Genomic DNA, 25,870 nt, shown 5'->3' with positions numbered 1-25,870 from the left:
ATGAAACTCATACATGTTCAGATTTCAAAGGTATCACTCAAACTATAAAACCCAGTGATCCCTTAATCAATACAAATATATTTTCTCTCCCTCTCTGCTCCTCATATGTTTAATGCCTGACCAGAAATCAATACTCTCCTCTCCCACACATGGGTGGATGGAGAGAGGGAGTTTTTTTTTATTCATGTGCTGCCTGTGTGCGATGCACATGCTCTGCTTCCAATCTTGGAGACATGTTTGTGAGTTCAAGACAAGAATCTGACAGTGAGACCTGAAAAACACCACAGACACATGAAGTAGCTGCTTGTTTCTGATGCACTTTAGGATGAGCTTGCTCCGTCTCCGAGTGCCGTGAGATACTGATGTGACAGTGACACTAAATAGATCCTATATTTGCATGCAGGGTTGAGATAATGTAGGTCTGACATTTAGAAAATATCAGTGCAAAGAGCTATATACAGTAAATACACTGTACTCACACACACACACACACACACACACACACACACACACACACACACACACACACACACACACACACACAGGATGCATTAGATGGATGGTGGGTCTAACCTCTGACACTGTATCTATAAAGACAGCATTACCCATAAGCTATTTCCCTCCCCCACACTCAGACCCTGTAGGCTCATATCTTCCTCTGCATATTTTGCTTTTCAATTAAATATGAACCACTTTAAAATATGCTTTCCACAAACACTTACCTTACTCCTATCACACTGATACAAACACTGAACTACACACATCTATCCCATAATCGATTAACAAATATACAATTTCCCTGCTGCACTGCTTAATGTACATTTTAAGGTTTGAAATGGCTTCTTGTTGTCTATAAGTGAATGTGCGCTGGTGTCATTCAGAGAAGTTTCCATGGCTTTTGTGTTTGTAGGTTTTCTTTTCTATTTGAAACCTGATAGGTGGAACAACTAAATCAGGCTGCTTTGTATATGCATGTTACCCATAACACCCCTCTCTGATTAGATCCCCAACAATGTTTACATCTATCTTTTCAAACAGACTATGTGATTTTGAGCCAGGAACATATACTCATAATCATATCAGAGCTGTGTATTGTTTTTTTTTCTTTTTTATACCAAACTTCCTAAAAGGCAGGAACATTTGATGTTGTGTTAAAAGAAGCAACCTATAATTAAAAGTGCAAGCAGTGATGTACGGGCCCTCGCACTCCGGCGCACCGCCTCCCCAAAGCCGTCTCCTCGAATGTGCAACGCGCGAGGGACCGCGTATCCACGCTTAAAGTTGCTATTTTTGTCTCATTTCATGTCACCAGCAGGGGGTGCTGGCGAGCCGTTTGGCCACGCCCGCTCGCAAAACACATATCAGGCCAGATGTATGTCACACGTTTCGTGAGGTTTCAAGCATCCGTTGACCTTAAACATCAACTTCCTGTGTCACAGCGAGACATCAAACTTTGCTGCATCGTCACGGCGATGCCCATTGACAAAGTCAAACGAATGTCTCAATATATCATCAACTACATGTTTAGGTTATTGTGACCCGACTTTAGGTTCATGTGATCAACCAGCTCGACGGAGAATGTGAAAGTATGAAAAGTGTCATTTCCAGTGGCCAACAGGGGGCGCTATGACTATGAGCGAATATTACCAGGGGTCTTCAGGGCGGGGCTGTTATCATACCTGTGCTGTTTGGAGAAGGTCGGTCCATGTACATAAGATTTAAAGCAACTCGTAGTTTCATGGCGAGATGCTCAAAATGGCCGCCTCTCACGGGCACACACATCGACAAAAACGAATTATTTTAAGAAGATTTAATGTTAACATGTTTTCGATCCATAGAACTTAATACTAATATCAGACCACTCAGTAGGCTGAACGCCACATGATTGAATGACCAAGTCCCCATTGGTCAGCAGAATGCTGAAACTTTCTGCAACCATTTCAAATTAAAAGCCCTTGTTTCAAATTAAAAGCCCTCTAACAGTTCATACATGGTCCAACCATATACTAGGTTTTAAAGTAGTCTTGTTAAAGCACATTTTTGCTGTGTGCACATTTGTCATGTAGCTAAACACTGAGAGGCTCACTTCCAGTAGATACATAGGAGATGTTGCTTACTGTGCACAGCAGCAGAGTTTCAGATTTTCATGGGTTTTGAATTGAGGTTAATAGAATCCTGGCACATACAGATTGAGGTTAGCGTCAACACAGCAGCACACACAAGAATCACTTGAGAAAGAAAACACTTGAACATAGTCTATCTGGTCATTAATCATGTCAGTGGGGTCGCCTCCGTCCATTTAGCTATCGCTTCAACCCCCCCCCCCCCCCCCTCTCTCTCTCTCAAACACACGCACAGACACACACACACACACACACACACACACACACACACACACACACACACACACACACACACACACACACACACACACACAAATTGCTGACATGGATGAAATATTACCGAGTCTGGAGATGAGAGTCCCTTGAGTCCAGCCCCCAACCGCCTGTCGTGATTTCACGTATCTCTTTCTCTTTCTCTCCCTCGCTCATGCATATATATATATGTGAATGTGTTTGTGTGTGTGTGTGCACCTGCGTGCATTTTCGTGTGCAAAGAGGTCCAGAGGTCATTTCCCACGATGCCCTGCAGCTCCAGGGTCCTCTGTGACGTCGTCGTCACTCAGGGCGACAAGAGGAAATAAAGAGGCGGGGCTTTCCTTCCTGACACCGTCTCCGATACAATGGAGACACACACTGTTTCGGGTAGCGCAGGAAAAGCTCTTGGATGGGTTCAGGCCAACTATGTGCATGTAAATGTGTGCGTCTGTCGGCTATATTCTAAGAACTCCTGCAGACCTTGTTTCATTTCTTTGCTTGTATTTGTGAGTCTGGCTCAAAACCTGATTAGCTGAGTGGAGTTAAGCTTTGGATCAGTTCCACATGCAACAGCAAGTAGACTTAAATCTGAAGAGCAAGTGGTCTCGTGGCTCCAGAAATCAGTCAGAAAGCAGAAGTTTGAAAGTCTTGGTTCATTAACTGCCATATTGTCTTGAACAAAAATAATTGAACCAAAACAAAGGAAAGGTAATTACTGTACTGCCAACACTCTCTGATTGACACATCATTAGAGGGGGAGCAAAGGAAGATGCGAAGAAAATACAGTAATGAGCTCTGTCCTACGGAAAATGGAGACATAAAAAAGATGCAGCTGATAACATTCATGCGAAGCAGCGTAGCTTTCCGGTAAGCTGATCTGCTCCGGTAAATAGAAAGACACAAGTTTGGCTACTATTTTGTACTTCTCATGAAACTCATTTGATCTTCTGGGAAACTTTAGAGCAGGAGATTCAATGTGTGCAAAGTCACTCACAAAAGCAAAAGAAAGGGAAAAAGAAAAGTTGCACGAAAGCACAAATGAGCTGCTGATTACGCACCAGAGTTTCTGTGAGTACGAAAAATTAACAAAGTAGACGACAAAATGGTTGCACTAGAAAATTGTGTTTTTAAAAATCAAATATGCACACAGATTTTTTATTTTGTAAAAAATGTAAAGCCTGTTTTCTACTCAAACTAAAAATCCCAGATTATTAAAACAAACAAAAAAACAACAACAACAATAACACAAACAAGTATGCTATACATACTCATAAAGAGAAGCTTTAAGCAGATACACATGCTGCACTGTACACTTGCCTTTAGGCTGTTATGGAGAACCCGTATCCCCAGGTACTACCCGCCCCCTCATTCTTTCCTGCCATCACATCAACATGCAGGACCTGCTCTACAACTGCACTGATTATTGTGTGTGTGTGTGTGTGTGTGTGTGTGTGTGTGTGTGTGTGTGTGTGTGTGTGTGTGTGTGTGTGTGTGTGTGTGTGTGTGTGTGTGTGTGTGTGAGAGAGAGAGAGTGTTGTGAAACACTAAAATTGTGTCAGCTCGGGAGGGTCAATCATCAGCCACAACCTGCCAGCTTGTCGCAGCGCCAAACAACTAGATAAGGAAGGCAGGGAAAAGAGGCAGATGGAGTTTATGGCTGTGATACAGTCTTAGTGTAAGGGAGTTTGATAACAAAATGGCATTAGTCTGAGTCTTTTCCTGGAATGCAACTTTTTACACTGCCAACATCCTCCATGTGTTTCCTCCGAACAGACGAGTAACTGGCAAATATTCTGCTGCAGGATTTGACCTCTTTTTTTTTTAAAAGCTTCATGAGCTCGGCTCGCATCTTCAGGCTCACTCATTTTAAATTCCTGAGAACATTGCACATTTACTACCCTGATAATGTTGTCCTTGGCAGACCTTTCTTCAGTGCTAGTTCCTGCATTTACAGTACAAACATTTATACCAACGTAAAAATGCAAAACAAAAGAAATATAGTTGCCATATTTTCCAATAACAAAAAAAGTAGAAGCACTTGACATAGAGCATGAAGGGTTGTGAGTGTACCTCAAACATTATTAGTTAGAAACTGGAAGTCCAAACAGAGCAAATGTTTTGGGAGATTTAGAGGGCCATGTTTCTCTTGTCTTGAGTGGAAATTAGGTTCTGTGTTGTGTCGTCACCTGTTGACTGCAGAAAACAACATCAACATGTTCAAATGATCAAATAATGACTTCCCTAAGCCGATTCAAAATGAGATGCTAGGCTCATCAGATCACCTCGTCCTTGCTCTGTCTGGTCTGCAGCCCTGTGTTTGCACAAAGAAGCGTGAGTCAGCACAGCATGTACATCAGAAGCTGTACTGAACGTTCAGCTGCTTTCTGCAGTGAAACAACCAAAGGAAACTCACTAAACTGCAGCTGGGTTTAAAAAAGAGCAGAAGAGGCAGCAGCAGCAGCCAGGAGTTTATAAAGTATTGAAAGGAAGAGCCTCATTACATACTCCGTTCGCCTGAGAAGACTCGGCGCTGCAACAAAAACTCCGGAGAGCTGCTGTGTCATTACATAATCAGCACTAAAGATCAGTCATTCGTGTATGAGGACAATGTGTGTCGGGGCTGTGAGCAAAAACACACACACAACAAAACCTAGGCTATAATGCAGACTGTGTGTGTGTGTGTCTCACACACACACACACACACACACACACACACACACACACACACACACACACACACACACACACACACACACAATGTAATGATATTGACATGGACAGTAGCTTCCACTGCACACATAACTGATGTTGACCTTCCAAACAAAGACAGCAGACGTCCCCCATGCTTTTAATTTTCCTTCATGTCACAGCACACAGGACTAAATCCCTCCTGTCACTTCCTCCTCCCCCCTGAGGAAGAAGGTAGTTTCTTAAAGTTAAATAGCCTTCCCTCCTTCTTCCGCCCTCCCCACGGTGCGACTTTCCTCACAGCCACCTCTCTCTGTCAGCGCCGGCTCCGTCCACTGTGCGAGCCAGCAGGGGTGGTCGCTCCCATCTAATAAGCCCCTGTCACACAGATTAATGCCCGCTGATGATGATTCTCCCCCCGGATTGGGTCAGACCAACTGTCTGCCTGATTAAATCCAGAGGGAGAGACAGAGCGGGTCACAGTGGGAGAAGGAGAGAGAGACAGATCGAGAGGGGAAAAAGCTCCTCTTTTCATCTCTCCTCCTCTCAGGCTGCCACCGGTCTACAAGACACGACAGCTCGTCTTGACTTCCTGCCCTTGTTTCTCATCTTCCTCCTCTCTTCCTCATCCACTTTCATTTTCTCCCGGTGATGTGAAAATGATCTTCCTTTCTTTCTATACTTTTCTGATTTCTCCACGGACACAACTGAAAATGTATTCCACTGATTTGATCCAAATTGCACTGAAAAAAATAAATAAAGATTATTCCTTCTCACATTTCCTTCCTTTTATCTCCTGGTTGTCTGTCCTCTCTCTAGTTTTTGGCAGGATCTCCATGTTATCCTCTCTCATACTGAAATCCAGGAACCACCCTCACCTCATCCTTTTTATAGCCTGCTCACACTCCAGGATCATTTATTTTCTATCTAATTCTTCTTTCAGGACTATAAGGAATTTTTTGGGGGGGTACCCTGGTGTACTCTGTTCAACAAAAACAAATTCTGGGCATTGGTCTGTTGTGATGCTGATTTTTTTTGTTATATCCAATTTGACCAGTTTTGTTAACTTCCAAATTTGGTCATTTTTCCTTAATTTTGTGCTTCTAGTGAGGATAAGTAGGCTGCGTTTATTGTTATCATTTCCTACTTTGTTGCCAACAAAGTTAATACAGTTAACTGTGTTTTAGTTGTTAAAAAAAAACATTCATCCTCATAATTATGGTGTGTCTGTATTTCATATTTTTGGACCAGTTAGCAGGAGAACACATTTCTTTTGCTGCCTCAAAGACCAGGGTGATAGACGCTGAAGTTGATATTTGATATCCGACCGGGAGTCCGCGCAGGGTGTTTTATTACGGAAAGTGACCACATTCTTTATTCCCTTCGTGTGTCTGACGTCCTGGCCATCTGATTTGCTGTATCCAGTTTGACACGGCTTCCATCAAAAATAGATAGCATGCCCATCTTTAGCAGAGCCGAGCGGAGAGTTGCTTCTGGGATGCTTCTGAAATGTACTGCGATGCGTCTGGTGGAATCACAGCTTTGTTTAGAATGACTGCGATCAGCAGTGTCACAGCTGAAACACGACGCAGCCGGAGTTGGTGGAATCCAGACTTTAACTTCGGTTATTTGGTGATCAAAATAATATAGTACTGAATGGACATTTTACTGTTAGAAAATAAACTGGTCAGCGCGCTGTGGTTAACTATTTAATGGAAATGTTTCCAAATTCTCTCACATACTGCAGCCTACAGTACTGAAGTAGAATAGTGAGGTACTTATGCTTTACTTGATTCCACTTCTACTGCACTGCACTGACAGAAAATACTGTACACTTTACTCCACAACATCATTTAGCAGCTACTGACTGCTTTTAGGATTACGACATAGAAAAATGTGATCAATTAGTACGATTTAATTACAGATTAAACTAGCCAGCAGTAAGCAGATTAGTTAAAACAAGCTCTGCCTCTTCCACATACAACATTTAAGTGCACTTACATATTAATGCATTAATAGTAATACAATAATATACTGACTGGAGCCTGAATACATTTTAAAAATGACAGAATATAGGTTTGAGCAGCTTTTCATGAGGAGTGACATTAAAAGGGAACGATTTTAATCTTCTGTACACCCCTGTCTTCATAATCACTAAAAGGCCTCAAATCCTCTTCCTCACTGCAGTGATGTCACAGCATGAAATCCCTGTTCGCCACCCAAACAATCATCGAGCAGGTCGGATTTGTTTTTTGTGCAGGACACACAGTGAAAGACACACAGACGTGTACCGATGAGCAAATTGTTGCATGTGACCTAAAACAAAACCTGTGGTATTCCGGTGGAGCTGCAACACCCAGTCTATGTATTTATGCTTAACAACACCTGCGAGCAGCAAACACACACACGCTGCTGCACCTGAATGTGTGCACACGGCTGAGGGGCGGAGCTTAACAGGTCCTGCTTTCCGAAAGACACTAAATACGGAAGGGGACAAGATAGAGGGACTTAAATAGACTCATCAAAATAGACAGAGAGAGACTGTTTATTTCTTCTGCCTGTCAGCATTTGTGTGTGTACGTGTGTGTGTGTGTGTGTGTGTGTGTGTGTGTGTGTGTGTGTGTGTGTGTGTGTGTGTGTGTGTGTGTGTGTGTGTGTGTGTGTGTGTGTGTGTGTGTGTGTGTGTGTGTGTGTGCATGAATATTCAGTTTGCTACAAGCAAAGCAAGATTAATGACCCTTAGCTCATTCCTGGCAAATACTGGGATCCCTCAGTGTGTGTGTGTGTGTGTGTGTGTGTGTGCGTGTGCGTGTGCATGCGGTTGATCTAACAAGGAAAGCTTTGTCTGTGCAGTGGCTTTTAGCTGCATCTCGACCTGCTGATCAGCTTTTACATGTGCATGTTTCTAAATATTAGAGAAAAAATAATCAACTGTAAACCAGCATGAAATTGTAAGTTGCATTTACTGTATGAACTTTAGTGTGACATACTTGTGCTAAACATCCTGAGCTGCTTGCTCTTATAAGGGACGTGCATCTGAAATAAGTTTCAGTTTCATGTGCCTGAAATAAAAATCAGCAAGCGGCAGTTTCCTCTCCACAAAGTTATTTTCATAACATTAGGGCCGCTTGTTATTTGACATCTTTATCAGTGGTTGATGGCTTCGAAAAGCCAATGTAACAGCCCTGACTGCTCCACAATGGTTGGGTTGGCCTGGTGACAAGCCATCAGCAAACACACGTGCACACACACACACATAGATGCAGATAAGCTGGTGCACAAAGACAAAAACTATATAGAAAAAAACTTATGAGCGTTCATTTTAGTGCACATGGTGGGAAATATCCTACAGAACACGAACACATTTCACACAGGTCAGAGTTAAGACCACTCGGGTATCCATCAGTCTTCATACACTTCAGTCAGCAGCGTGCAAATACTCTTTATACTACACAGACACACAAACAGTTCCAACTCGTCTAAAGTGATCCAGTAAAATAACTGACAGTGAAAAGAGTAGCAGTGATTAATTGACTCGTCCATTAGTTCTCTCTCTTCCTTATGTCTCCTAACTGAGCATGTTTCAGTCTACAATTGTTCCTATTTTTAGCTCACAATCTCTTACAGTTAAAACCTTTAACTCACAATAAGTTTGCGTTGTCTGCAATGTTGTGTTGTTTGACTGTGATTCAACTTGGTGTCGATTCAGTCGTCAGTCAGATGCCTTTCTGGCCGACTATGCAAATAAGTCTATTCAAAACAAAGAGCACAGGAAGCTCGATATTTTTTGCCATTGTTGTACTTTTGTTGTGCTGAAATGAAAAATAAAAGGGGAAGTAGTGAGTAATTTTTCAACTTTCAAATGACGGATTCACAAGTAGCACAAATAGCACAAGTAGCACAAAAAGGAAGCATCTGAAAAACTGTTTAAAAACTAAAATGTATTTTAGGTCCAAGAGCTTTTCTGTGCATCATTACACAGGAGTTCAGGGTATGACACTTGATTGTTGTCACCACTTTAATTGCAAAAAAAAACCATATAGATTTTATCGTTACGAGCAACCTAAACTGGATGTTTCAAATCTAAAGCACAAGCTTACATGCTATCTCAAAATGACAACTGTTCTTTCTCACTCTAGCGTTGAGTCTTTCCAAGTATCTCTGAGGGCATCTTTGTTTGAAGTGCAGCAATGACGACATGCAAGGTCCCTGCTCATTCAAAATGCAAAACCAGTCAGGCCGACTAAACCAAACACACCCATGACGTTCAACGTGACACAGAATCTGTAAGCCCGTACATGGACCAGACAGTCGGGAACCAGAAGGGCATGGAGCGGAACTTATGTAATATTTCAAGAAGGACGACTTTATTTCACTGTCAAATCACAAAAAGATCCTCATATATTAGAGTATTTCATGCAGCAGCCAAAATAATGTGTTTTATTAGATCATTGGTCAGCCTTCAGTAGGGATGTTAGCCTCATAGCTCGGGCTCTTTCCACTATAAATAGCATTGGAAGTGACATTAATGGATATTAATGTGACTGCGCCTTTAAAACTGAATGAGCACCATGCATGTCTGTTTCTTCACCTTCAACTGCCACCACTAAAAATTACGACTGAGCAGGGTTGAAGGGAGCTGATGGTGCGTTGTACTTGATAATACAAACATACACCCATATGATGGAAAAACAAACTGCAAACGTAGGGATATGCTGAATGAATGCATACAGCTGATAGGAAACCCTGGTGTGTGAAGCAACCCACATGCAGGCATTTACTAATAAGATAAGATCAATAAGATAAGATTGACTTTATTAATCCCACAGTGGGGAAATTCGGTCAGCAAGAAAAAAAATCAAAAAGTGCACACAATATGAAATAATTTACAAATACGTATAAGATATAAGAAATAAGTTAGATGAAAAAGTATTATTTTAGAATAAATACATACACGCACAGACTATATACACTATGTTTTTACTGAGGAGAAAGAAGCACACTGACACATTACCCCATAAAGTTTTCCACAAGTTTGAGAGCAGAAAATTAGCTTCTAATTCTTTGTTTTGGATTGAAGTAAAACTGTTTTAGTCTAACAAGCGCAGAAAAAAAACAACTTAACTGCCTGTAAAATTTCTAGTTTTTCTACCATAAGTTAGTTTTGTTTATCTGCACCATGTTATTGACTTTCAAGGGCTGATCACTGCCCCACTGACTTCACTCACTGGCTGCTACACTCACAAATCCCTGCTATCTGTCGACGCCTTAGCACTGTTGGAATCTATGCGAAGTAATGGGATGTTTTGGAGCTGTGAAAATCCTGTTACACGGCACACTGCAGTGAATGGTGGGCTTCATTATCTGCTGCTGAAAGGATTGTTTACACAGGTAGGTACATAAGAGCTCCCTCAGTTCCGTAAATAAGCCATTAATGCTGTTAATCATTCATTCAGCGCTGATGACGTAAGGCAAATAGCACAACTAGTCTCATCACATCCGAGAGATTCTAGCAGCTACTTGTGGATAACTGTGTCACCTGACTGATGTACTGTTCTCACACACACGTACACTTAGAAACACTTACACACACACACACACACACACACACACACATATACCCCAAAACCTGCCTGTTGACTTGCATAGGAATGAGAGACACATGGTCGCGCTGAGACAATAGTAAGCAGTGCATTAACAGCCTGCCAGTGTTTCATAAAGTAGCCACCTACCAGCTGAATAATAATGTCAACATACGCGCACACACACACACACACACACACACACACACACACACACACACACACACACACACACACACACACACACACAAAGTTTGACCTAACCCATATGTTTGGGTGGGATAAGCCCACATCACTTCTTAGTGTCTTTAATGCATTAAGTCTTTTCTTTCAATTCCCACACACACACACACACACACACACACACACACACACACACACACACACACACACACACACAAAGTTAACAGATTAAATACAGCATTATTTAAGTATAGCTGAAAGCCCTCATTTAATGAATATAAGTGCAACCTGAATGATTTGTTTAAGGACGACTGTGGAGTCTTTAACACAGTACGTCAACAATGATGTCATAGAAACAGCTGAAAGATATTAATAGAACAAAACTAAAAAATTGGAGATTAAAATCCAGCAAAATATAAAACAGAACTGTTGACTCTAATATCATGAATTCATATCAAGGGTTAATGTAGGATTAACTTCAGGAAACTTTCTTGCATTTACGCCAGCAGTTTTCTATGTGTATGTATTTATTTGTGTGTACACATCTCCTGCCTGCTTTCATAACATATCAAGCAATATGGTATTAATCTAATCTGGACTGCTGGGATCTCATTTCCATTCTGCTCTAAATGGACGAGGGGAGCTGTTGTATAAAAGCACTTAAGCTGATGAGATCGGCAAAGACGAAGGCCACGGTGATGTCATGCTGCCATCTGACTACACACTCCGAGGTGTGATGTCACTGCAAACCTTTTGCAGCTTTAAATTGTAAGTAGATCAGAGAATTGCCGAGTTGTTTCTTATTGTTAAATGCTATATTAAAACTTTAGATAGGTTGGATCAACAGATGCAAAACTAAACATTGAAAACAAAGGCCCAGTTAATGTGCTCTTACTGATTCCACCATCTACGTCTATGCCGTGCCCGTGTAGAGCTTTGTAATGTTGACATGCTTTCTAGATCAGCGTGATAATGCTTTTAGGAGGCTTTTCCAGCCCAAGTGATGTTACACACATGCGCGCACACACAAATACACACACACAACCTCACATTTTAGGGGCGCCTGTCTTCTATTGTAATGTTAAGCTAAAAGATGAAAGTATGGAGTCTGTCTGGCACTAAATACCCTCTCTCTCTTTCTGTATTCCCCCTGGACACACACACACACACACACACACACACACACACACACACACACACACACACACACACACACACACACACACACACATAAAATACACAAACAGACTCAGCAGACACCTCAATTATGATAATGTGGATCAGCATTAATGTATCCGTACAGCACGGCTGGCTTTCAACAATGCTGTGTGTGAGCTTGTGTCCCAGACAGCAGGAGAGGAGGGGCAGCTACTGTATCTCATTTAACACAGGTTACTCCCCTGCAGCACAGCAAGGCCTTCAGCATCTTTACCTTCATGCACACACACCAACATAAAACAAACACATGCACCCAAAGACTTGCACACAGTGATAAAATGAAGGTTTCTCATGAATGCGACAAAAAGAGAATATGGACAAACAGAGAGATTTGAAGCGCCAAGAAATGCTGGAGCTAGTGTGTGTTGGAAGAAAACACAAGAGAGGAAACGGCCCCAGGGAGATGAACTTACTGTGTGTTTTTCTGTGTGTGTGTGTGTGTGTGTGTGTGTGTGTGTGTGTGTGTGTGTGTGTGTGTGTGTGTGTGTGTGTGTGTGTTCAAACAGACTGCAGATAACATTGAATTCTGGCAGTAGAACTTCAGATTAGAGCACAAATTATATTAGATTTTAGGGGTTGAGACCAATATCAGGAACTAAAAACAAAATAATCCAATGTTGATACATCTACCAAAATGTTGTTGTCAAACATTGGTGACAAAAATATGTCACGGAGACAGGATATTTTACAGTGTAAGGGTAAACGTTGTTGTCCAAAATGACATGAGTATATTTAAACGGTGACTCATTCGGAATGTAAAAATTGACAAAGTTATACATTTAAAAATAACACAGACAGAACAATTTTTTTCATTAACTCGAGCATATTTTTCTGTATTTTATTCTGTAAAAAAAAAAAACAGTTTTCACATCAGACAACATAAACACCAATACTGATATATATCTATGCCAATATCAGCCCAAAAAAATCTGCAAACCGACAAATCAGTTGGGCTCCAACTCTGATTATAGAATGTAAACCATTTAAAACAATTTCTATATATCATAATTCACTGATCTACCAAGAATATGGAGCTGACCAGTGGGGCCTTACTAACTTTACAGGGATACTATTTGAATCAGCAAACTATAGGAAAGATGAACACCTAGACTTCAGACTTAAAGCTGAATCAACTTCATCTGAGTGGATCATGCGAGACAAAACTTGATGGTAAGTTCTCAACAACTCTTGAAAAGGTGCCTACACTCTCTCATCTCTTCTCCTCTTTCATCATAACCATGCTGCTCCTTTCCTCCTCCTCCTCCTCCTCCTCGTCTTCCCTCCTTCTTCCTCCCCCTCCTGCTTCCTTCCTTCCTCCTCCTCGTCCTCCTCCTCCTCTCCCAGGCTCCCTCCCTCCCTGTAATTACCACCTCAGACTCCAATTAAAAGAAACCACAATAAAGAGAGCAGAGGAGGGAGGCCGAGGGGCGGTGTGAGGAAGGAGAGGGGACGTCCAAGGGAGAGACACAGAGGGGGGGGGACTTAATGAGCAGTTTGTCTCCTCAAACACACACACACAGGCAACCCACGCCCTCCAAAACTGGTAGCCGATGCAGGTAAAGTGATTTTGAAAACCTGAGCTTTTAAAAAAGGCAAAATATAACAAAAGAAAGTGTGTTTGTGTACACATCTGTATGTGCAGGCATGTTTGTGTAAATGTCCACATACATGTGCATGTGTGTGTGAGGGGGAGTGCTGACAGTTTTTTCTTTGTGTTTCCCTCAGCCTGTTTCCTGCCATTAAGGTTCCCAATCAAGCCCTGCTGTACTTAACACACACACACACACACACACACACACACACACAAACAAAACAAAAAGGAACTGACAGAAGGTCAATAAGTCAAAAAAGAGGATGATGAAAACCAAAACAGGAGAACTAGAGATCAACAAGTCATGGAAGCAACAAGGAGAGAGAGACAAGTACGCAGTCGATATGTGCTCTCAAAACTGACCAACACACACACACACACACACACACACACACACACACACACACACACACACACACACATACATAAGAAAATACCAAAGAAACTCTGCAGCGGAAGACACTATCAATCAATAAACACAAAGTAGGCGCAGCAGGGTAGCCTTTACTGTCAAGCTGTCTTTGTGCGAGAGTGTGTGTGTGTGTGTGTGTGTGTGTGTGTGTGTGTGTGTGTGTGTGTGTGTGTGTGTGTGTGTGTGTGTGTGTGTGTGTGTGTGTGTGTGTGTGTGTGTGTGTGTGTGTGCACAGATGAAATGGGCCCCGTGGTTGTGTGCCAACCAAGACTGCCAAAAGACACGCACACATAAACACATGCACAAAAGGAGTGCAAGAGAAGGAGTGCAGAGAGGTGCTTTGATTTACTAGGCTGCCAAAAAGAGACCACTCACAATACACAGAGAGGAAATAGATATCTTGGCTCAACACACACACGCGCACACACACACACACACAAAGGGGTCTCAGACAGCCTTATCATTTTATCCTCTTTATTCAGACGATCTGTTACTCAGCTTCTCTTTGAAGACTGTGTGTGTGTGTGTGTGTGTGTGTGTGTGTGTGTGTGTGTGTGTGTGTGTGTGTGTGTGTGTGTGTGTGTGTGTGTGTGTGTGTGTGTGTGTGTGTGTGTGTGTGTGTGTGTTAGACGGAAGTCACTGTGCTGACTTTATGAAGTGTGTTACCTTGATCATAGCAGGAATGGTAACTTGCTCTGCATGACACACCTAACACCCTGTGGTTCGAGTGTGTGTGTGTGTGTGTGTGTGTGTGTGTGTGTGTGTGTGTGTGTGTGTGTGTGTGTGTGTGTGTGTGTGTGTTTCACCACACACACACACACTTTCCAATCTTCATTGAACTGTAGATTAACCACTGAAGAGCACCTACTCCTACTTTCTCTGAAAACCGGTTCAACCAAAGTGTTGACAACTGTAGACCAGTTGAACCTGATGGTTCTCATGGCTCAGCCACAAGTAATCATCTGTGTGTCTCATATACTGTGTTTACTCTGTTATTACCAGGCTAATAAGATCTATAAATATCCTGCTCCATACATTATGTTTATAATTTGGCACTTCAGATGTTAAACTGACTCTTTACTGATAAGACTTGCCGGAGGGACATGCGGCAAATACAGTATGGCCTGCAGCTCTCCTGTTAACTCCCATTCCTTTCCATCTCTTTGCATTTTGTACAGTTTTACAACCTGACCCCAGATCTGCAGTGTGGTAATATAATTAGACACTTATTCATTTAGGAATATGAAACATTCAAGCAAATATATGACATGATAAAGGTCTAAAACATTTTGAAGCAGTGACCCTCCTGCAGACAGGAACAGGGTCAGACTCACCTGAAGGCCTTGTTTTCATCAGCTGAAGAGTTCAGCTGGGTTCAAACTACCGCAGTCACAATCAGGTCACTTCTATTCTGAGACGAATGCCGTGGGGTCACCATGTTTGCAGGAAAGATTGATTTGCTGAAAAGCAGCAGATTAGTGAGATTTTCTTCAATTTCCTTAATGTTGTGTTCACTATCAACAATCTCCACTGACATTAGAAAGTCGTAGGAGAAAGCAGCCCACACAAGCAGCCCAACGCTGACCAATCACAGCTCGTCTTCGTGAAGGTACAAGAATTTTAATACATTACATTTGTAACTTTCTTTTATTGTAAACAATGAGAGTTTGTAAGAAAGTCTAACAGCAGCAGTGTGACTGAATGTGTCAATATATTTCAGTATATTTACATCAATCACAGACTACGGTATGGTCAGCGGCACATCAGCTGTTCATTTGAGTAGAAATTAATTTAGCAAATTCTAAAATTTTGAGTTAAACGTAAAGTACAAATATTTTCTTCACCCTTATGACAAAATGTTTACTGTTCTCGGTCCTTTCGATACTGATTATGTTGGTTAATATTCTGCAGGACGTTGTCCCAGTCCAACCCGGAAATATATCCATCAGTCCAAAACAGGAAACCGGGTCAGTGTGTCGTGAGAAGTAAAGTGACCTACAGATTATGTGCGGTGAGATAACATGATGCTTTCTCTGAAGGACAAAATGTCTCGTTTGTTTTTTGTTTTTAAATGAGAGTTTCAAAAAATGGAAGTACATTCCTGACTTGTTGCAATTCCAGACTCTGTATGTTCATGGTTGTCTAAATATGCAGGTTTAGTTTTATTCTTTAATGGCATTTCTACGGCTCATGTCACAGTTTTAGCAAGATCCCTTACAAAACATTTCCAACTGGCATTAACATGCAGTCTGTGGCTTACATGGAGTAGGATGTGAGGAAAAGATTTCCTAAAAGAAATTCACATTGCTTTCCCATGGACTCTAACCCAGGTTTCGTGAATGAAAGTCCTGGGTTTAATCCATCCAATCACCTCCGACCTACTCTGACTTTATCACTCTTTGTACTTTGTCACATGACCTCCTTCTTCGACCCTGTTCTTACCTACATGTACTTTTTCACGCCTAGGGGAGGCAAAATGTGACACTGACACGGTATCCTCCAGTGAACTGATGAGTGCATGAATCACTGGTATCGCTGGTGACATGTTTTTATTCGGATTGCTCATAAGCAGAAGTATCAGTGCTGCGAAGAAGCCGTAAAACTGAAATTTACATGACATTTCCTCTGTGCTCAAACTCAGCAGTTTGCACACAGTGGCTTCTACCAGCTTTCAACTGTCACTACCCAGTACAAAAATGCCAACAGGCACAAATCTGAATAAAAGCTGACTGCTCACTGCAGCGCTGATGTGGGGGGAGTTCAGTATGTCCACCTTTTAACCAACTTCTGACACAAACACAGGGACAACAACCGACTGTTCATGCGGCGTTCAGATTAGATTTTGGCTTCACAACTGACATGTGGGAATCAAAGGCCGAAAAACAAGTGTGGTGCGATGAGGCGTTTGTTTGTGTGTGTGTCTAAGAGGAAAGGAAGTGTAGTATTCTGCTCACGAGAGGAAGCAGAGAGCTGCGACTGTGTGCGTGTGTGTGTGTGTGTGTGTGTGTGTGTGTGTGTGTGTGTGTGTGTGTGTGTGTGTGTGTGTGTGTGTGTGTGTGTGTGTGTGTGTGTGTGTGTTTCCTTCCTCCCCCTCCCACACTCCCCCCCTTTGCCTTACTGCTGACACAGGTCCTGCACAAAGAACACACTGAAACATAAACATGAAACACAATCACATTAGAATCTCAACTCAATTGATTACAAATTAAATGCAAATTATTGAATGGGATATGAATGGAATAGTTTAACATTTTCAGGTAATTTAACAGAAATGCACAGAAAAATAATTTGTGTAAAGAGAGGTAACCAGATGGAGCGTGCCTTCACATTCAAACCTTTCCATTAATGGAGGCACTCAATGACCTGAATACACACACACACCCCCCGAAACACTGAAAAGGCCAACAGACAGACACACGGACAGATCGACAGCTCGATCAATTGATGACTTTTGTTGATTCCCGACGTCCAATTTGTCTGCGTAAACATCCACCAACTCTCTGAGGATCATCTCACTGTGACTGCAGCTGAATGTGTGTGTGTGTGTGTGTGTGTGTGTGTGTGTGTGTGTGTGTGTGTGTGTGTGTGTGTGTGTGTGTGTGTGTGTGTGTGTGTGTGTGTGTGTGTGTGTGTGTGATCACAAAGACGCCAACAGGTTAAGTGGATGCAGTGTCTAACTATGAGCAAGGTGACCCTGCGTGACCTCTGACCTCGTCTCGCCAGGTCCATCACGTCCTGTCTGGTGGGTTTGGTCCTGAATGAGACAGATCAATTACCCTCTTTCTGAATTTCGTTTCATCAATATCTATTAGCTTCTGCCTCTTTTCTCAAAGCTTATCAGACCTGTTCTAAATGTTTTCATTATCCGTTAATTTCACCCTCTTCTCTCCTGTTTTTCATCCTTTTCACCTCTTTTTCTTAAAGTCATTACATTCCAATCAAATCATGTGTTCAACGATCATTAACTAGTCACTGCGTTGTCTGTGCTCCTTCTCGCTCTCTTCTACTTCACCTTGAGTTGGTGACCAATACGATCAATACTGATTTATATGACTGATGATGGTCGTCGACAGCAGTCAGCAATATTGAGGATCACGGCCACTCCGACATGAAACCGAATGCTTCTGGGATCTTCCAGGTTTAATTGAAAATGTAAAAGAGGCTTTAGTTTAACTTGAAATTTAAAGGAACAAGACTAAGTAAAAAATATTAATAGTAAGTAATATGATAGCCTACTGTGTCTAAATCCTGAAAACTGTTCTCCATGTGTCATATTTGGTTTCAGCTTGCTTTCTGTCAGATGTGATTTTCATGCAACAGAGGGCTAAAGAGGCAGGAGATGAGGAGGGAAAAGCGGCTGTGAATCCCAATGAGTTGATGATATATTCTCGAGCTGCTCGCTGCCATCACTTCTTCTAAAACCCTCTGAAGGTAATACACACTAATGCACTCTCCGCTAAACCCTTTAAGTCTTTTACTCACGAGCACTTTAAAAAAAAACTAAAAAAAACTATCTCACGTCATGCCACGGTGCATTTCACAGGACTTTTATGAACGAGGGAGTGAGAACAAGGCAGGAAGGAGGAATGAATGAGATATGAAGGAGAATTCTACTGACCCTCCTACTATATCCGCCTATCATGTTAGTGAATTTCATTTTAAACTGCTCACAGTGGTCAAACTAGGTGGGGATAGTCATAACAGAACAAGAGACACAGAGTTAGGGCAGAATAAAGAATCCCAATCCTCCTGGAAATCCAACAAAGTGAATCTGCTTGTGCCGACTTTGTGAGAATGCGTGTGTGAAAGAGAGAAAGACACAGAGTGTGTGTGGCCTTTGACGTCTGACTTGCTGTGACCTTTACTCTGACAGAGTCCAGCCACAGGAGTGCCTGTGTGGGCTGACCATTGACAAACATGGTGAGGGTGTGCATGAACAACTATGTGTGCGTGCATGCGGCCGACTAATGTAATTCTGAGAGTCAGAGCCCGTGTCTGGCTTTCATAGAGAGAGCATTATGAGCCGAAGCGTATGAGAAGATAATGAACTTTGCTGACGAACGTAAGAAGGAGTGAGAGAGTATTTCCTGTAGGTGGTTGATGAATTTATTTCCTCCTCTCTTCCTCTCCTTCATGTTTCACTCGTTGGTTTCCAGGCTGAATATTTGATAGTTTGTCAAACTTAAAACAACTTTTTCACACATTTCATGTAACCCTGCAGGTGAGTAAGTGATACTGTACAGTATAGCACTGGTTTCTTGAATATAAACCTGCTGACACCTGCTTGTCGCCTTCTTTTTGTTGGGAGCTTTAGCTTAGTTTGAGGTCTAGCTTTTGCATTAGCGTAGTGTCTTTTAGGGTAGATTATAAGGGAGGATTTGGAAGACAACATAAACAGCATAAGAGAATAAAAACAGGGACAAAGAGAAAAGAGGAGAGAAAAACAGATGCCGTGAGAAAGAATGAGGCAGCGACAGAAGCGACAGACGCAAGGTTTTGTGTCAGAAAAGCGCTTGAGGTATTTCTGATGAAACCAAAGAGAGAGAGATACAGGAGGAGGGAAGGCAGGATTTAAAATGCAGCAGCTCTCCGTTATGCACTCCAGTTATGGCTAGGCCGAGGGCTCATCAGACAACGCTGAAAGAAGTGCTAAAAGCATTTCTGATGCCTCTCTCCATTCCCAGAACACTCAACTCATTCCAACCAGGCCCGATCAGCTACACTTCGAGGAAGGAGGGGATGCGAAAGAACAACGGAGAAACACACAATGGGAAGAAGGGATGAGAAAGAGGAAGCTGTTCTCTTGTCTTTGCATAACCATGTCATGGTCCCCAGTGGGGGACAACAATGCAGCCTCAACCCAAACACATAATCTACTGTAGTCCACGTGGATTCTCACAGGCAAAGCCCGCTTCAGACAGTTTAGTGTTCCACTCTTCCGGGTCTAATCCCGAGACGTTTCTCTGACATGGAAACACTGCAAAGACTACAATTCTGAACGCCTGGAGCCTGACCATCCCTCCAAACAAGACACGTCACAGTGATTTCCCTGATAACAGCAGAGTTTCCTCTACCGTTGCACCAATGGAACCCTCTGTGATCGAAAATAAATATTTGATTCATGGTATTTATCTAATTTGTGTTCTTTTCAGCTCAGTGATTCTCTGCTGTGTTTGGCTCTAGTTTCTCTCCTCTGCTCTCTGTGTGTATTCTGAAGGGCGGGGCTCAGTTCCCACTACACACACCCGGAGCGGAGCAGAGGAGTGACAGGTGAAGTGAAGATAACATTATTCAAACAAACAACTACACTCGTTGCGTTACTGTAAGTGCAACAAAAAGTCAACAAGATTAACTTACTGGCTGGACCACAACAGCAGGGCCAGCCCTAGAACCGCAAATGTTCGTCAATGGTCAGCCCGATTCCACGACTTCCAGGATCCATTTCAAATGAAAAGCCCCTCTGTCAAGTTAAACACCCTGTAGTGTTGAATACACGGTCCAGCCACATCCTACGTTTGGACCAAGTCTTGTTAATGGGCAGGCGTTTAGACCAAGCGTTTGAAATTCAGGATGAAATATCTGTGTTTAAAACCCACCCTGATTTTGTTGAAAGTGGCGAGGATGCTAACGTTGGATGCTATGCTATATTGCACATTGAAATACCACAGCACAGCAGCCCATTCTAAACCAGACCAATTCAAACCTCCACCCATCACCCAACAGGCCAACCACCTCACACCTTTCAAAGTGTTCAACCTGGTGGAAACAATGAACAAAGTCCATATGTCACATCACACGTTGTCTGAATACAGAGACCACAACACGTATCAAAGGTATGACGGAATCAATGAGTTTCTGCTGCCTATCTGTGTAAAATTCAAAAGACAAGACCGATCATTTCTGAATACAAACACAGTTTTTAACCACTCCATTAACAGGAGTTGTTCAGAAAGTCATTTGTTAACTTAATTAATTATGAGACAAGACGCTGCAGGCTTAACATCTCAGCTACATGTCTTCTTTTCCAAATATGACTCTTTTGACTTTTAAACCCTCGGAAATAATGATAATATACAAACAGATTTGAACAAAAACTAAATGAAAATACAATCCAGTGTAATGGAACGCAATTCTTCTGCAACACATCAAGACAAAGTTTGAGATCAGCCATACAGGAGCAGCTGGAGGAGGAGGAAATTCAACTGAACTGTTGAGTCAGTTTAAGCTTGAATGCCACAAAAGGTCGGCAGCAGTTGTACTTTTTACACATGAAACAATGAGCACGAGTTGGATGTTCTTTGTTACACCACTACTGTGGTCTGAAGCAACAGTTTTACCTTGAAACTTTCATGTGAAATTCACGGGAAGGGCAGAGCAGACAAGTTTGAATTGCTCCCTACAAATATATACACACACACACAACAGAAGTGAACTGATGGTACTCACTCTATTTTCCACACACAGGTTAACACCAGCCAAGTGTAAATGTTGACACTAAAACAAAAAAACTTCAATAGAGTAATAAATCTTCGATCTATCAAAGCTACGAGAGTGAGAACTGTTTGAATAGAGATTCTGTTCAGCTCCTGTTGACTACAAACAAAGAAAAAGTACAGTTTTGGTGAGCCAAGCAGGCGGTGCAGGAGGTGGACACTGGGTGGCCTGGAGATCAACATACTGTTTATATACCTGCAGAACTTCTGACTAACCAAGATAAAAGAACGAGACACAGGTCTTCTCTCCCTCACTGTGATGGACTTTGATCCATGCAGTCGCAGCGCGGCTGGTAGACAGACCCTCCTGTGTGTGCCAACACCCTCATGACTTTCATGTGAGGTGCATTAAAACTGCTGCTCTGACTATGACCGGATCACAACACAGAAACACAGTGTAAAGTTTGGTGGAGTTTTGTGCGGGCCGTACTTTGGAGTTAAATCACTGGATCAGTTTTTGATTCGTATATTGTCACTTTATGAATGTGAGTATTTAATGAATATGTTTGAGTTTTAATGGTAAATTATTAGTAAAAGCCCAATTAAGGTCATCTGCAGCGGCTTGTTAGCGGCTCCTTTAAATCAACACTCTCACGGTAACTTCAGTATGCAGCCAAGCAGTTTTATGACTTCACTCCAAACATTTAACCAGAGACCTGGTGCAGTTCCACATCAGTTTAATTAGCCACACCAGCACTTAATATGAATACAACAAAAACAGATGTGTCATAACTGCAATGAAGCAGACAAAAACTGTGGAGTATATGTTCGACAAGAAAACATCCAAAGCCACATTTGCATGCACTGCAGTCTTGAGCAAGTGGAACATTTGACCCTATGATGAATGAAAAGTCGTGATGTCACCAAAGTTATCGGGACTCATCCTCTGCAGACCATCAGTCTGCATCGACTGTCTTTTATCAGAACAGCATCAGAGTTCAGTATGTTACTGCACATGCAAACTAGGTTTAACACACACATCGCCTGACAGGTTGCTCATAACAACAACATTTCTTACACAAGAGGCTTTCTTCAGTCATCATAACACACATGCACACACATTCACGCAGAGAGACACACACCCTGATGAGGGTGGAAACTACTTTCACTCCCTGAGAGAAAAGTTTTTGTGATGTTTAGATAGATGCAGGAAGAGTCGTGCATGTTTGGATTTTGTAAGGAGCCTGTGATTTGACAGACAAACAGTGGTGCTGCATGAAATATAACTGATGCATTTCTTGGTCTATTGTTTTGATTGTGAAAATTACAAATACTGCTCCGTGGGGAAACACATCCGAATGTTTCCCACTTGCTCTCGTAGCTGTTTGTTGGCACTCGCTCCCACTGTATTTGTTGTGGGACCGGCTGTGCCACAGGCCACAGTTGCGTAATAACACAGAGACAGGGAGCTAACTCACAGACACCGCATCTATTCAGCAAATGAGCCTGAATACACGTACAGCCAGTGTCCAGCGGAAGACTTCCGATGTAGGTCGATCACACATTGGAAGGACGAAGGGTTAAAGCACAATCAGCTCGGCTGCAGAGTGCAGCGAGGGCAAAGCCCATTAATACAGTCAGGTGACTGGAGGACAGGCTAATACTCAATGGACAGAGTGACGCAACCTCTAAATCTTTTCCTCCTCAATGCATCTGGGTGTAAACAGCATCACGTGATAGAGAGAGACAGAACGGACTGAGAGCAAATAATCAAGCATAAAATATTAGGAAGGGGAATGAAAGGAAAAACAACAGGGTCAAATGTGGACAAAGCACAGATAGAGTTATCACCAGCAAATAAAGAGAAATCATTCAACAGGGACAAAGACATATCAACATACACGGACTGTAATCCAATCTCCAAAGGGTCACAAAATATCTCCGTGTGACTTATTTTGTCGTGATGGATGTCTGCTCTCATTTTATGTTTTACATTTCAGCTGTCAGTCGCTTTTCAGAAAACAGGAAGGCTGGTAAGTCTGTGCTGCTGACCCTGCCGGTCACAGCACAAAGAAGGAGCTTGTTAGAGGGTCCAGCTTGTCTTCTGTTCACTCGGACCTCTAGCCATACAAAATCTGTGTCTGGTTCTTTTTCACCCATTAGCTCTCACTCAACACATTACCCAGCACACAGACATAATGGTGTTGGATGTGGTGGTAAACATGATGAACAAAGTCACTGTCCAAGGAATTTTTGACTGGCTTGTGAGGATAATTTCAGAGATCCAACCAGAGCTCACCACTCTGCATCCCATCTGCTGAAATGACTCCGAGCAAGATGCTGAATCACTACCAGCTTACACAGCCGCTGAGCCTGACCTTTGCCTTCTCTAGAGGAGGGGAAAATGAAAAGACAAATTCCCTACACGCATCAATCCATTCGGCGGAAAGCGCATTTGACTGAACGGTCCCTTTAAATTTCAAAGCTGCTACGTGTCTGGATCGACCAGCACAGCCCGGCGTTTCTGCCCAGTCTGCGTGCACTTGTTGTTGGCGTGGAGCAGAAAAAAAAAAAGTCTGGCACCTGCTTGCTTCGCCAGCATCACCATTTATCAAGCAACAATAAAAGGCAGAAGGCAGCCCGTTGGCACCGCGCTCACAGCGCGTAAAACCAGCAGCGCGGAGCAGAGGTTAACAAATGGAAGTAAAACGGGGTTTCGTGCGCAACATTGCCAAAGCATCAGCCATCATTCTGGCACTAGTCCTTATACTCTGATTAAATGACATGAAGCAGCATGCAAACTATACTAAAGTTGCAGATCCAGCCTCGTGCGATTGTTTTTGATATTTATAATCAGTGACGGTGCGGAACCCCTTTTTACTTGCAGAGATTAAGCACACTAACAAATCCATAATCCCGTCTAAAAGTGCCCCTCAAATAAAAGAATTCCCTTTTCATAAAGATCGCTTCACCTCTTACTTCCCTGACTTTTGCACCTTGCCCGGTTGTACTCACCTCCCAGTCCGCTCAGAGTCGCTGCCCAGGAGCCACCGGAGAGCAGACAGCACACCGGGAGAATTATCAACATCGCACCGCCGAGAGTCATCCCGATTCAGCCCGGGTCCAGTACCAGGGAGCTGGAGGTCCTTCCGATCTGATTTCAACACCAAAGTCCCGTACTCTTGGTTTCAGCTGCGATGCATCCTCTTCCTGATGCAGGCTGCACGGGTCTGACCGAGTTAAAAAAAAAAAAATTAAAAAAAAGGATACGGGCTCGGTGCAGTTCTGTGATGAATAAGTTGAGGTGATTATTTCTAATTGAAATAAATACGTCCTGATCCTGTTATTCTGCTACAGGTTACTGTTTTCACGGAGCTGCGGTTTGCACAAAGCGCACAGAAGTGTGTGCATCCGCTCAGCGCAAATGATAAGGTTTTATTATCCACTAAGGAGAAGCGACATGCTGAGAAGCAGTGGCTAAATGGCTGTAGTTGTATTTGTGGTGTATTCCAGCCACAAACTGAGTGTCAAAGTAATCCAAAGTGCCGTACACTCTCGTGCAGGAATAATGTCGGGTGTCCGGGTTAATAATAAGCCGAACCCTCGCTCTTCTCAGAGCACTGGTGTCGCCGAGCTTGTCCCGCTGCTACAAACAAAACCTCCGCTCGTTTCACTTTCAAATTAACTGCAAACATTCAAGCAGGGAAAAAAAAAAAAAAAAATCGTTTTGGTCCGTAAGTGAAATAAAAAATTTTTTAAAAAACACAAATCCCGAGCGCACGCTGTGTCGCTGGAGCTCGCGCGCAGGAACGGGATCACAGTGCTATGGAGGATTGTGACCGGCTCGAGGATGTGCTCCTTTAAAACACGAGCGCTGACTGGAAGCACGGCGTCTCGCGCCCCGCCCTCCGGAAAAGGCAGCGCTGGGGGACGACAGGTAAAATGATGATGTCACGGTAGACAGGTGTGCGTGCTGATCTTTTTTTTTTTTTTTTTTTTTTTTTTTTTTTTTTCTTTTCAGAAACGCTGAGGCTGCTTAATATCGAATTTCTTGCACAATTATTATTATTTTTTTTTTCAGAATGAATGATTCATTTCATGTGTGGGAATAACTGGTAAAGGGGTCAGGAAGTAATTACAGGTTTCACTAGATTATTATCCAATTGTGGAACTGTCTGCTCTGTCATACAAGGAGACAAAAGCCTGCTGTGCAGTTAAATATGTAATTATAATAGTTGTAAATCCATGAAGAGTTCATGCAACAACACAATTCATGAACTGAAAGTGATATCAACCTATTCAGACTACAATCTATTGATGGGAGTTACTGTTTGTATTATTTTCACCATTCACCAGGAATGATACAATATGTAATAGCCTATGTT

At 42.5% G+C, this 25,870-nt stretch overlaps 1 protein-coding gene across 1 annotated transcript in view; it reads right to left on the bottom strand.

The window, feature by feature from the left end:
* sema4f (sema domain, immunoglobulin domain (Ig), transmembrane domain (TM) and short cytoplasmic domain, (semaphorin) 4F) overlaps window positions 1-25,336 on the bottom strand; it is a 57,584-nt gene extending 32,248 nt beyond the window's left edge. Inside the window, exon 1 of the mRNA XM_069722549.1 lies at window positions 24,501-25,336. Coding sequence (XP_069578650.1) covers window positions 24,501-24,591 — 91 coding nt within the window. The 5' untranslated portion in view covers window positions 24,592-25,336. The remainder of the gene's footprint in view (window positions 1-24,500) is intronic.
* Between the last annotated feature and the right edge of the window lie 534 nt (window positions 25,337-25,870).

This window comes from Brachyistius frenatus, unplaced genomic scaffold (genome assembly GCF_029030835.1).
Source record: "Brachyistius frenatus isolate BFR_SWC_R1_liver_20210118 unplaced genomic scaffold, ASM2903083v1 Contig_295, whole genome shotgun sequence".
NCBI classification, from domain to species: domain Eukaryota; kingdom Metazoa; phylum Chordata; class Actinopteri; family Embiotocidae; genus Brachyistius; species Brachyistius frenatus.
Note: the sequence above shows the minus strand (reverse complement) of the source record. Positions and strands in the feature narration are given on the sequence as shown.